The following is a 13,691-nucleotide window of genomic DNA, read 5'->3' as shown; positions in this document are numbered from 1 at the left end:
AAACCTTCAGCTCAAGGCCCTCGGACCCAGGGGCTGAACCAGCTGCTGCCCGCTTTGACTGGGACCCACTCACCAACTCACTAAGATCCCACCCCCGACAACTCGGTCTGTGGCCCAGTGAACCCCAGGAGTAAATGTCCCAGCCGTTCTACTCGGCCACGGGCAAGAGCTCTTCCCGCCAGAAGCAACGGTTAGGACCCAGCCCCGGCTTGGGACCACCCGTGAGCAGACGAACACGGAAGCACTGCACCTCGGGCTCCACCCCCCCCCCCGCCCCTGGGGCCCTGGACACCACAGGGGGGTCCCTGAGGGCCCACAGGGCCGCCGGGCCTGGGCAGCACCAAGCTGAGCACTGCTGGGGAGATGCCCGCCCCCAAAACAAAGGGAGACCGACTTCCGGTCACTTCCCCAGTCTCAGAACGGCCCCTCACCCAACAACGCCTCCCTGGCCTCAGGCTCTAAGTTTCACTTGCCCAAAAACCCTCTTAATGATGTAAGCTGCGGCGAATTCCCAGCTGGGGGGAAACCACGCAGAGGCTGCAGAGCCGGGGCCACCGACAGGCCCTGGCCGGGAGAGGGAGTGGGGGTCCCGTTGTGGGGAGCCAGAGCCCCAGACTGCTGAGCACCAAGTCTGGGTTGGGGGGGAGGTGCACCTGGCCAGGCTTGGGCAGTGGCGGCCAGAAGCTGGGACCCCCGCACAGAGCCCGGGCTGGAGCCTGCAGCTGGCCGCTGGCGGGGTCCCGGGGGAGCAGGCTAGGTTTGGAGAGCTGGCATGAGGCTGGCCACCATCACCAGCACAGGTCGTGTGCCCGCCACAGTGCCAGGGCCGTTGGGAGTAGGCAGCGGGACACAAAAGGGAGGAAGTTCCGGGTTGGCCAGACCCAACTAGAGCCGTGCCAGCCAGCGAGGCTCAAGCCCGCACCCGGGGGCCCGTGACGGAGTCTGCTCTGGCCAGCGCGAGGCTCGTGCCCCTTGCCCCCGACTCTGCACACCCACAGGGAAGGATGGAGACGGTCCCCCGCCCAGCCTGCACCCAACAACACCTCCATGGCCTCAGGCTCTAAGTTTCACTTGCCCAAAAACGTCCCCCCTCCCGGGAGCCACACGCCCCTCCCCGAGCGCTTTCCCCGCAATGACGGAGCCGACTCAGTGCCCTGGAACCCTGTCAGTATCTCTTCCGCCAGGACTGCAGGTACAGAAACAAGGGCAGCAGCGTGTTCCTCTGCTGCAGGAGCGGGTGGAAGATGTCGAAATCCACTTTCTGGATTTTCTTTAGATAGTCCTCAAGAGCCACCTGGGGAAAGAGAGGGACGGGGGCTGTTGCTGGTGACGTCCAAGGCAGGGCTGGCGAAACTGCTATCAGGCTAGCGAACCTGCGCCTCCCAAGCCAGAGACCCCTCCCTCTTAACCCGTGGGCACCCAGAGACCCCTCCCTCTTAACCCGTGGGCACCCAGAGACCCCTCCCTCTTAACCCGTGGGCACCCCAGAGACCCCTCCCTCTTAACCTGTGGGCACCCAGAGACCCCTCCCTCTTAACCCGTGGGCACCCAGAGACCCCTCCCTCTTAACCCGTGGGCACCCAGAGACCCCTCCCTCTTAACCCGTGGGCACCCAGAGACCCCTCCCTCTTAACCCGTGGGCACAGCGCCCCCTAGAGGTGCACGGCACAGTCTGCAGGCACTGCACCGGGAGATTCCAGAACCACGGGCGTGGTCTCACGTGCCCAGCAGGGTTTCCCCCCACCTGCTAATAAACGCTGCCTACACAGCACCACGACCTACTCTGAAGCCCTCTATAAGCACGAGACAGCTGCCCGAGTGTGCACAGCTGCCTGGCGTTAGCAGAAGACCTGGGGACTGCCCAGAAGTCTGAGGGAAAGGAAAAATGAAGACAGCCGTCCACACAACAAAGGGGCCAGCGAGATGGTACGTGCGCAGGGAGCTTGCTTTGCACACAGCTGGGTGGGACCCCTCGGGCCTCCAGAGGGTCCCCACAGGCCCCACCAGGAGTGATTCCCGAGCGCGGAGCCAGGCAGGAGAGTCCTGAGCACTGCCAGGGATGATGCAGTGAAATGTATATACTAGGTGATCAGAGAACAGAGCAGACGAGGCTGAGAGTCGGGTTTGAGCCTAGAATACTGAGGAAATGATACTTTTGTTTACAACGCTTTGAACAAAACTGCGCAAATGCTCTTTCAGAGGGCATCAAGGGGCTAGAGTGACAGCACAGAGCACAGGGCGTTTGCCTTGCACGCGGCCAACCCAGATTCAATCCCCAGCATCCCATATGGTGCCCCGAGTCCCGCCAGGAGTAATTCCTGAGTGCACGAGCCAGGAGTAACCCCTGTGCATCGCCGGGTGTGACCCAAAAAGCAAAATAAATAAATAAATACATGGGCATCAAGCCTAGGACTAGAAAGACAGTATACGGCAGGGAGGGAGCCATCCCAGAAGGCTGCTAACCCAAGTTCCATCTCCGATACCCCAGAGGGGCCCCCAGACCCAGCCCGGAGTGCAGAGCCAGAAGTCAGCCCTGAGCGCCACCAGTGAGAAGGCAAGAAGGATGGAAGGTGGAGGGAGGAAGGAAACGAGGCAGGGACGCAGCCTCAGGCAGAGAGGTCACTGCCTGGAAGGGCCGCGTGGCTGGGGTCTGTTTCAAGCTCGCTAAGTGATTGTAAGAGTCTTTCAGAGCCAGAACAAATGAAAACCCTTTAGGTCCACGGAGGTGAGGGTGAGCTAGGGGGCCGGCCCACCAGCAAGCCGACTGTGGAGATGCTGGCTCCTCCCCGCTCACAGGTGATCCCTTAGCCAGGGAAGCCCAGGTGAAGGAAGGCTCCCCTGGAAAGCACAGGAGGGAGGGAGGGAGGGAGGGAAGAGTCTCGTTTCCTCTGCACCTTGCGTGCAAGAACATACTCGCGGCCTGGGATTGAGCCGAGTGGCCCAGCCAGCGCCCTGCACACACCAGGACCCAGTTTCGATCCCTGCCACGGAGGTAAATATACAAGCCATGGCTTGTAAACCCCTGGAGAGACGACCATCAGCCCATCCGCAGGAGGTGAACACCTGGATCTGAGGCCTGAGACAGTTTTAGGATGAAGATGCGTGTGGCTTGCAGAAACATGGGAGTTTCCGCTTCCCCTGAGCTTCTATCGAGGCAATGAAGAACCTGCCCAGACGCACCGGGAGTGGCATCGGCGATGCCTGGTAAGCACGGCTTGTGCAGAGGGAAGAACCGGGTCCAGGGCTGGCGGCACCATCGTGAGGCCCGAACCCAGAGCCCAGCTTGGCAGCCCCGCCCGGAGCTCATGAGGGACACAGACTTTCCGGGGTCCCGCCCAATGCCATGGAGCCCCGACAGCACCCAGGGGCAACCCCCTTGCCCCCATCCCCCGTCCCGTGACTGTGCTGCCTTGAGGTGAGGGTCGGTGGGGGAGGGACTCCTCCCAGCCCAAGGTGGCACACCGGGTTGCAGGGCCGCCAGCTGGCTACAGGGGGCACCAGTTGCCTTGTGCTGGGCCCTTTGCTGGTGGACAGGGCAGAGGGCAGGCCTGGGAAGCAGGGAGGGCCCCCCGTCCCCTCCCCCACCCCAGGGCTAACCCTGCGCCCCTCCTCACCGTCTGAAGAAAGGCAGGAAACGCCGGTGCAGGAACGCTCTGGTGGAAGGACCGCGCCTACGGGGGGAAGGAGGAAACGGGCTGGAGGTAGAAATATTTCTGGCAATAAACATGCTTCCTGGGAAAGCCAGCGAGAGCCAACAACGTGGGGGGTGCAACCCCTGGAAAGCAAGGGGGGTGGAGGGGCGGGGCGGGGAGGGGAGAGGGGCTCTGTATTCGCCCGTCCCACTGCCCCCAAGCCCGCCCGCTCGCCACCGCAGCCGCGTCCCGGGAAGGGATGCCACTCACGTGCGAGAGGTGCAGGTGGGCCTGGCTGGCGATATCGAAGATCACGTCTCTCACATTCTGGTCCCGCTTCTTCCGCACAAAATCCTCCTGGGAAGCCCCGTGCTGCGCCGAAGGAGGGTCCGCGTCACACGCGGGGCAGGGGGCCCCCGAGGACGCAGCACAGCCCGGCCCGCAGGAGGCTTCCCCGAGCACCGGGACAGGAGTCCCTTCTGAGACGCCCCAAGGGTCAGCCCCCAAACGGCCACCACAGCAACAGCAGCAACAGGAGAACAGGTCCAAGAGCCGGACGAAGAGGAGAGCGTCAGAACGGCACCCCAAGGCGTAGCATGTTAGCAAGACTTTGGGGGGGCGAACAAAAATCTACCCAGCCACAGACGAGCATGCGGGGCCCGACACGGGGACCACCCCCAGCCCATCCGCAGAAGACACACACCGAGGACACTCAAAAGAACAGACAGAGGGGCTGGAGCCATAGCACAGTGGGTAGGGCATTTGCCTGGCATGCGGCTGACTGGGTTCGATCCCCAGCATCCCATGGGGTCCCCTGAGCACTGCCAGGGGCGATTCCTGAGCGCAGAGCCAGGAGGAATCCCCGAGCATCGCCAGGTGTGACTCAAAAACATAAAAAACAAACAAAAAAGACCCCCCAAGAAAACAAAAGAACAGACAGCAACTAATCTCACAGGGAAGACAAGCTCCCACGAACCACGGGGCCAAAGAAAAGCAGGCGCAGAAGAACGGGCACGGCCATGCCGAGGGGGCGCGGGACTCTCTTATGCCTCACCCTCCCCACCCTGCCCGCCCCCATCCCAGAGCTGACAGGCTGCCACCGGCGGAGAAGCACAGACGGAGAGGCAGCTCGGGCGCCGACCACCCCGCCTCACCAGCGCGCAGATGTCCATAGGAAGCAGCGGCCGCCTCCGGTGGCTATGGTAGGGCGTGGCACGCAGGCAGGTGACGATGCCCTGGGCCTTCCCGATGTGACTGGCCGCGTGGTCAGCGTGGACGTCCTTCACCCCTGGGGAGCAGAGCAGCTGAGGCGGGGCCAGCCTCTTCCACGCGCAGGGCTGGGTGTCTCTGGACTCCCCCCAGAGTGCTCAGGAGACCCAGGGCCACCACAGGCCACACAGCGGGCATGGGGAGAGGACGGCCTGGTGAGCAGCCACCTCTGTGATGCTCCTGGGCCCCCCAGGGTGACACCCAGCAGGGCCGGGATCAGAATTCGGGTGCACCAGCTGGCCCCAAGTATCTCGGGCCCTGGATCTGGGCTCTGTGTTTGAGAGACGGAGTCAGGGGAGCAACCTGGGCAGAGACTCGCCATCGGTCCCGAACCAGTTTCTGTACTTCGACTTTTACACAGGGGATTTCTTTCCTCTGCTTTTATCTAGAACAGAGCCACAGCCTTTCTCTTGAGACCGGGCAAGCCACCTGCCATCACTGAAGAACTCGTGACAGCATTCCCGGGAAGGGGCTGACGTGCTGTTAGGAGTGCCTGGAGGAGATTTTGTTTTGTTTTGCTTCGTTTTTTGGGTCACACCCGGCGGTGCACAGGGGTTCCTCCTGGCTCTGCATTCAGGAATCACTCCTGGTGGTCCTCGGGGGACCATATGGGATGCTGGAAATCGAACCCGGGTCGCCCCATGTTGGCTGCGTGCAAGGCAAACGCCCTCCCCGCTGTGCTATCGCTCCAGCCCCGTGCTTGGAGATTTTATTTTATTTATTTATTTTTTGCTTTTTGGGTCACACCCAGCGATGCTCAGGGGTTACTCCTGGCTCATGCACTCAGGAATTACTCCTGGTGGTGCTCGGGGGACCATACGGGATGCTGGGAATCGAACCCAGGTCGCCCCATGTTGGCTGCGTGCAAGGCAAACGCCCTACCCACTGTACTATCGCTCCAGCCCCGTACCTGGAGATTTTAATCTGCCTACACTCCATGGAAAGATTGAGCTCCCATCTTGTGAAAAGAAAAAAAAAAAGGGAAAAAAAATTTTTTTAATGGCAGGTATAAAGAAAAAGTTTGGCGTCCAGCCGATTCAACTGTCCGAGTATAAGAAGGTCTCTTCTTCGAAAAGTATAAAACCTTACCCAGGATTTCCAGCGTTAAATAAAGAAGTGAGCTCTGGGTGTTTTCCGCGTAACTTTCCAGCTCCTGGATATTCCGGTAGGCTTTGTCATCCAAATTTTTTTCCTACAGCCAAAATGTAAATAAACTTTACCGACCGGCGGATAATTTATGAAGGCGCCATTTCTTTGTCTTCGTGAACTCAATGACAAAGTACAACGATATTTAGGATGACAGCTAAGGCCAACCAAACGAGACTGTCAGAGAGATCTTCACGTGCACATCACACAGGCTTGGAGCTGGAGTCACTGGGACCCTCCAAGCCCTTCATCACCTGGGATGTTGCTTGAGCACTGTAGAGAGAGTCTCTGAGCGTGTGTGTGTGTGTGTGTCACTGGGGGTCGCGCCCAGCAGCCCCAGCCCTTGACATTATCTTTTCAGTCCGAACAACAGCCCTGAAGTTGGGGAATGTAACACTGCTTCCATAGCTGGGGAGGGGCCTGAGTCTCAACCCCTACAGGGTCTCACGAGGAGAACTCAAGCCGAGGCAGCAGGAAAAGGGCTCGAGAGAACAGGAGTGAGACCGGGCCCCACGGTCCCATTCAACAAGGCCCAGTACCGAGGAGTCCGCGCTCCGCTCAGGGGTCAGCCAGGTCTGACTGTGGCAGGCGGGCACACCAGTCCCCTCTGCGGTGTCAGATGCACTTAGACACCACTGCCAAGGTGCCCGCGCCTCTCACCCTTACCCCAATCAGGAGACACTGGCACCAGCAAAGGCCCCAGGGCCAGACACACCTGGGCAAGGGCTGGAAGGGGCATCCGACAGGCTGGAACACAGGCGCAGCCTGTCGGAGGTTTGATCCGACCCCCCACCCCAGCACCACACGGTCCTGAGCACTGCCAAGGGGTAACCCCGCAACACTGCCGGGTGAAGTCTGAAAACCAAACACACAGACGGATCATCTGAACTCGCTTCCGGGTGAATCTAGGGGCAGCCTATTAAGTCTTGCCCCAAAAATGCAGCAAGAATTTGAATGTGGGATTGTTCTCCACCTAGAGAGGTTAACAGGGCACGACACCCACTTCTCTGCTTTAGGACAGGGTCTGGGGCTACGCCCTGGGGCGGCAGCCTGCTCCCTGGCACTTGCCGGACCACTTCTCCTGGCTGTTTCCTGACATGCGAACGCACACACGAAGATGCTTCTTTTCCCCAAGAAGCAGCACAAAGGGTGCAAGCCAGAAAAAAAGGCCAAAGTGTTCACTTACTCTTTCCTCGATGATTTTCATAAGCCACCTTTTCGTCAGTTTATGTCTTTTGATGGCCTGGGAGGGGGGGGAGGGAAGAGTGTTTTAAGTCTTTAGAAAGCACCAGAAACCACTTCCGTAAACCTGCACAGAACAAAGAATCAAACGCAACACCTGGGAAGGGAACATTAGAATAAGACACTGTGAGTCAGGTGGCCAAGGGGAAGGGAACACCCCCCAGCCCACAGTTCAGAGGCCATTTCCAGTACCCAGAAAGAGCTGCAGACAGGACACGGGCTGGGCACGCGGGTGCCCAGGTTCACTCCTTTCCACGGTCCCCAGGGACGGCTGGGAGGGGCCAGACCGCCACCAGGTATAACCCCCTACCTCCTGCATCAAAGCTCATCCTTCCAGAAAATCAGAAGTCCTCGAAGGAAAATGATGGCAGGTTTGCCCCAGCCCCACGTGCAAAACCCCGGAGCCCCCCAGGCCTCCTCCACCTCACCCCGCCTTCAGGTGCTGCCTGCTTTAGTTCTGAGATGTCCGGGAGGGGGTGGGCAGGCATGCAGGCATGCTCATTCTTGCCAGCTCAGGCGTGACCTCACAGCCGGCTGGTATAGGCAGGCAGGCAGTAACCACAGAACCCCCGCAAAGCAGCGGCCTGTATACGGTGTTCTGGGGCGGGGAGGAGGGAGCGATTCTGTGATTCACACCCGCGGTCTCGGGGTTGGGGCTCTCCTGGATCAAGTAGTAGCACCCTGGGAAACCGAAGGCCAGGGGGCCGGAGCGACAGCACCGCGAGGAGGACGGCGTTTGCTGAGCATCTGGCTCCCTGAGCGCCGCTAGGTGATTCCTGAGTGCAGAGCCGGGAGTAACCCCTGAGCACTGCTGGGTGTGATCCAAAAATGGAGAGAAGGGGCTGGAGCAAGAGCACAGGGGGGAGGGCGTTTGCCTTGCACACGGCTGACCAGTTTCGATTCCCAGCATCCCTTATGGTCCCCTGAGCATCACCAGGAGTAAGTCCTGAGTGCACGAGCCAAATTCCTAAGTGCACGAGCCAGGAGTAACCCCTGTGCATCGCCTGGTGTGACCCAAAAAGCTGTGACTGTCACTGTCCTCCCATTGTTCATCGATTTTCTCAAGCGGTCCCAGTAACGTCTCCATCATGAGACTTTGTTGTTACTGTGTTTGGCATATCGAATATGTCATGTCACGGGTAGCTTGCCAAACCCAAAAAGGAAAAAAAAAAAAGAATGTAAAGAAAAACAAAAAAAGGAAAGAGCAAGCCAACAGTGCAAGAAGGTTTGCTGGGCGGCTAAGTTCCAACGGTAACTTGACACACAGAGATGAAGGCACTGCAACGAAGCAGGAAACTGTTGGCAGGAAACAATCTTGCACCTGCAAAATGGGGCAAAATAGGGGCTGCATCCCCCGACCACTGTGTTCCTGCGGAAGGCAACTGGTGGGCTGGTGCGGGGGGAGCGGAATGGGGGGCACAGGCCCAAGGCACCCTCACCGTTGGCCTCCAGCTGCTCTCAAACACTCCGACTGACCATCAGAGCCAGCCCCGGAAGAGCGTGCTCGACACCCCAACTCCGGGGCTCCCCTGAAGTCACTGCCCGAGGGCCCAGGCAAACGTCCCGGTTACCTTCCACAACTCCACGGCCACGGGCTGCGGCGGTGGGCTGCCTCCCCCGTACATGCCTGCCACGGCGTCCTTCCAGAACTGCAGGCGCATCTGCCCAATGGTCTTCTCGGACACCGAATCCTTCACCTGCCCACAGGGGTGACAGACGCTCGTTAGCACAGGCGCAAAGGGCCTCAGCACGAGGCCAGCTTCATTCAGGACACCCGTTTCCCTTTCCCCTGAAGTTCCAGCCCTGGGACACAATGTCAGGTCAGAGTCTTCAGTGAAAGCTGCGAATTAGTGCTCATCCAAAGACGTGAAAGTCTGCATGTAGAAACAGGAGTAAGTGGAGAGAGAGTGCAGAGCTTAAGACTCTGAACACCACAGATGATCCCCTGAGCAATGCCGGGAGGGACCCCAGAGCACAGAGCCAGAAATAGACCCTGAGCACCAACAGGTGTGGCCAAAATCCAAAAACAAATTTGTTTTTACCATTTGAAAATAGGAAGGATTCCCTTAGAAATGAATCACAAGAGAGAGAGACAGAGAAACAGAGAGAGAGAGACAGAAAGACAGAGAGGGAGAGAGAGGGGCAGAGTTAGATGAAAGGGAATCCAAGAGAGAGAGAGAGAGAGCGATCAACCAGTTGCAACATGTGGAACTGATTTGAATCCCGATCTAAAGAGAAGTAACTGGGGAACCCCACACACAAGATGTTCAACACGATGAAGAAATCAGCACTCAGTGTGGAAAGAATGCCGATGTCAAGTCGCACAGATTTTTCCGGACCCCACACAAGGCTGAGTTGTCCGGGGCACCTCGGAGGGGGGTTCTAGTGAGCCCAGCGCCCACCCAAACAGAGCCCCTCGGCAGCTAAAAACCTCCACACCCCACGCTCACTGCCAAGCTCCTGGCCGGACCCCACTGCCTGGGATGAGCCTCGTCCAGAAATTAATCTCTTGCAAGACTCAGGGAGGCGGGTTTTGTGACTGAAATCTCCATCCTTTCATGGAATCTGGATGGGCTACCTCCCCCATCTCCCTGTACTTCCGGACCCCGCATGACCCGCTCCATCAGGAACACGCCGTCTGGGTGGCTGGTGGTGAGGCCCAAACTAAGTCGGCAGCAGGGTTGGGATCTAAGTCTGTCCCCGAGGCCTGGTGTGCGGGGCTGCGTCCACGACTCCCTCCACGGCAAGGTGAACGCTCCTTTCTCCAAGGGCTCTGAAGAACAACAGCGCTACCTTCACGTCCAACCCGCACGCCGGAAAGGCTCGGCTCGGAGACACACACGACCCTACTCGACTAATCAAGACACAGAACTGGCCACAGTTCCGAGATCGGCCTTAGAAAGAGAAACCGCAGATTCCAGGGTGGGTTATTTCCAGAAACAATAAGCTGCTGGCCTGGTTTTATTTTTGGAAGAGAATTGTCATCCCCAGCGCGGCAGCAGGAAGGAGCCGGCGATGAAGAGACCTTCCACACACACCGAACCACCAGTGACGCTTTCCTGACTGTTCGGGGCTAACTAAAGACAGAACCATGACCCACTTCGGGTTGGGGGGGGGGTAGGGGGAACACCCAGCTGTTTTCAAGGATCACTCCAGGCAGTGGGGGCGGGGGCATATGGGGCGCCAGGGATCTAACCGGGTCGGCTGAGAGCAAGGCGAGTGCCATCCCCACACTACTATCACTCCAGCCCCAGCAGCAAATCTTTAAGGGAGTTTAATACCAGCCTGAGCCAGCTCCACATTGAAGGCCCTCAGCGCGACGGCCGAGGCCCTGGCAGGCGCCGGGAGCAGCAGCGAACACAGGTAGCCTTCATAGTCCCGTTTCCTGCAGCAGAGGTGAGAGAGATCTCCCTTCAGAGGTGCCCAGAAAACACACTAGGAACAGAGCACAAAGAAGCGTCAATTTCAGGCCCACACTTGATACCCGTGGGGTCCCAGACGTGATACCCGTGGGGTCCCAGACGTGATACCCGTGGGGTCCCAGACGTGATACCCGTGGGGTCCCAGACGTGATACCCGTGGGGTCCCAGACGTGATACCCGTGGGGTCCCAGACGTGATACCCGTGGGGTCCCAGACGTGATACCCGTGGGGTCCCAGACGTGATACCCGTGGGGTCCCAGACGTGATACCCGTGGGGTCCCAGACGTGATACCCGTGGGGTCCCGGACGTGATACCCCTGGGGTCCCGGACGTGATACCCCTGGGGTCCCGGACGTGATACCCGTGGGGTCCCGGACGTGATACCCGTGGGGTCCCGGACGTGATACCCGTGGGGTCCCGGACGTGATACCCGTGGGGTCCCGGAAGTGATACCCCTGGGGTCCCGGACGTGATACCCCTGGGGTCCCGGACGTGATACCCGTGGGGTCCCGGACGTGATACCCGTGGGGTCCCGGAAGTGATACCCCTGGGGTCCCGGAAGTGATACCCCTGGGGTCCCGGACGTGATACCCCTGGGGTCCCGGACGTGATACCCGTGGGGTCCCGGACGTGATACCCGTGGGGTCCCGGAAGTGATACCCCTGGGGTCCCGGAAGTGATACCCCTGGGGTCCCGGACGTGATACCCGTGGGGTCCCGGACGTGATACCCGTGGGGTCCCGGAAGTGATACCCCTGGGGTCCCGGACGTGATACCCCTGGGGTCCCGGAAGTGATACCCCTGGGGTCCCGGACGTGATACCCCTGGGGTCCCACACGTGATACCCCTGGGGTCCCACACGTGATACCCCTGGGGTCCCACACGTGATACCTCTGGGGTCCCACACGTGATACCCTTGGGGTCCCACACTTTATACATGTGGGGTCTATATACCTACGGAGGTCCCACCTTTATGCCTGTGGGGGTCCCACTCGGGATTTCCCACACTTTATACCTGTTGGGATTCCGACATTTTACACCTGTTGAGTTTCCAAATTTTATACCTGTTCACAATTTAGACATTACAGAAAAATGGAGCTGCCCAGTCCCAGATGCTTTTTGAAACTCTATTCCTTTACCCTGACTTATAGAAAACTGAAACATTTTTGTTTCTGAATCACTTTCCTCTGTAGTAAGAATTCAGATAAGCTACAGAAAAAGGAATGACATTCTGGAGAAAACAGTTCCACTTTGTGTTGGTATGGATTCATGTTTGAGGTGTTTTTGTGAGTTTTTTTTTCATAGGGAATGGTGATACCAGAGCTATCCTCAGTGGTGTCTGGAAGGCCCTGTGTTGTGTTTGAATACAAGTCCCCCCCAAATAACCCCCTCACCCCAGGCAAACGCTCCATCCCTCTGCGCTATCTCTGGGTCCCTGCACTCATGGTTTTAAAATATAGAAACATACAGAAACAGAGAAAAATGGTCTTATGGAAGATAATCACTTTTTGGCAGTTTCATCTCTTACAATTCTTTTTAATTTAAATTTTATTATTATTATTATTTTTTGCTTTTTGGGTCACACCCGGCGATGCTCAGGGGTTACTCCTGGCTCATGCACTCAGGAATTACTCCTGGTGGTGCTCAGGGGACCATATGGGATGCTGGGAATCAAACCCTGGTCGGCTGCGTGCAAGGGAAACACCCTCCCCACCGTGCTATCACTCCAGCCCCCTCATCTCTTACAATTCTCAGGACCCTGGTTTCCACTGTTGCTATCTTGTTTCTTTAAATAGTAAACAAGATGGGGGAAGGAATCGCTCAGTGGTGCTCCTGTGGGGACCATACAGGATGCCAGGGACCAAACCCGTGTTGGAGGCGTGCCAGGCAAACGCCCAGCCCGCTGTGCTATCTCTCAGGCCCCTTAAGGCAATTCCTAAATGTCTGGAAACGTGAGCTAAAATGAAGCTTGGGGAGGGCGAGGGTGAGAGCACACACTGCAGGCTGGGGGCCACTCTGCCCAGTGCCTGGGATGCAAGCAGGGAGCCTCGGGCCTGCAAAACCGGGCTCCTGCGCCGGGCATTCTCTGCGCCTCCTCTACCCCAACCTAACTTGAAACTCTCCAATCAAATACAAAGTATCCCAGCCGCGACCAGATTCAGGGTAACGATTTTCCTGGCGACCTGGGACTGGGTCTTGAAGCCCCTGCTCTGCAGGTAGAAAAGGGGACCCAAGACAAGAGCCTTGGGGCTGGAGCGATAGCACAGCGGGGAGGGCGTTTGCCTTGCACGCGGCCGACCCGGGTTCGATCCCCAGCATCCCATAGGGTCCCCCGAGCACCGCCAGGGGTGATTCCTGAGTGCAGAGCCAGGAGGAACCGCTGTGCGTTGCCGGGTGTGACCCAAAAAGCAAAAAAAACAAAAACAAAAAACAAGAGCCTGGCAGGCAGGTCCCGCCCAGAACGTGCTAGTCTTGATTGCTGCAAATCCGAAAGGGCGGCTGGGACCCAGGACGGGATCCGGCCTCCAGGCTCCACCTTCCCCGGGCTGATGCCCCTGGGCCTCTCGGACCTGCGTTTCCGCAACCGTTAAGTGAGACCCCGCGGCGTGGGCAGCCGTCCCGGGCGTTGCACGAGCTGTCAGTCACTCGCTAGCTGCAGGGGGCCGGACGCGCGGGAAGGAGGCCCCGGGGGCCGCTCGCTGCTGCCGCTGGCACCACCCGCCGTGCAAACGCGTCCCCGGGGAAAGCGGGCGGCGGCGGCGCAGGGGGCTCGCGCCCGCCCCGCCGCAGCCCCGCCGCAGCCCCGGCCCGCGCCGCCCCGCTCACCGCAGCAGCTCCAGGCAGAAGAGCTCGGCGCCCGCCACGCCCGCCCCGTCCGCGCCGCTGGCCGCCGCCACGCTCCGCCCGGAGCCCGCGGGCGCCGGGAGCCGGCGGCGCCACGGACCCAGGCGCAGGGGACCCCATGCCGGGCCCAGCGTGGA

At 59.2% G+C, this 13,691-nt stretch overlaps 1 protein-coding gene across 2 annotated transcripts; it reads right to left on the bottom strand.

Annotated features, from left to right (window-relative positions):
- Positions 1 to 1,159: 1,159 nt before the first annotated feature.
- NDUFAF6 (NADH:ubiquinone oxidoreductase complex assembly factor 6) lies at positions 1,160 to 13,652 on the bottom strand. Of its 2 annotated transcripts, XM_056110908.1 has the most exons (9): positions 13,537 to 13,652; positions 10,571 to 10,674; positions 8,861 to 8,986; positions 7,234 to 7,290; positions 5,991 to 6,093; positions 4,787 to 4,920; positions 3,903 to 4,004; positions 3,615 to 3,671; positions 1,160 to 1,294 (listed from the first exon to the last, which is right to left on the bottom strand). In XM_056110908.1, the coding sequence occupies exons 2-9, from the start codon at positions 10,589 to 10,591 to the stop codon at positions 1,166 to 1,168; spliced, it is 729 nt and encodes a 242-aa protein (XP_055966883.1). In that variant the 5' UTR covers positions 10,592 to 10,674; positions 13,537 to 13,652; the 3' UTR covers positions 1,160 to 1,165. The 2 variants fall into 2 exon arrangements, with proteins under 2 accessions (XP_055966883.1, XP_055966884.1); XM_056110909.1 differs by lacking the exon at positions 3,615 to 3,671.
- Between the last annotated feature and the right edge of the window lie 39 nt (positions 13,653 to 13,691).

This window comes from Sorex fumeus, unplaced genomic scaffold (assembly GCF_029834395.1).
Source record: "Sorex fumeus unplaced genomic scaffold, SorFum_2.1 ptg000011l, whole genome shotgun sequence".
NCBI lineage: Eukaryota > Metazoa > Chordata > Mammalia > Eulipotyphla > Soricidae > Sorex > Sorex fumeus.
Note: the sequence above shows the minus strand (reverse complement) of the source record. Positions and strands in the feature narration are given on the sequence as shown.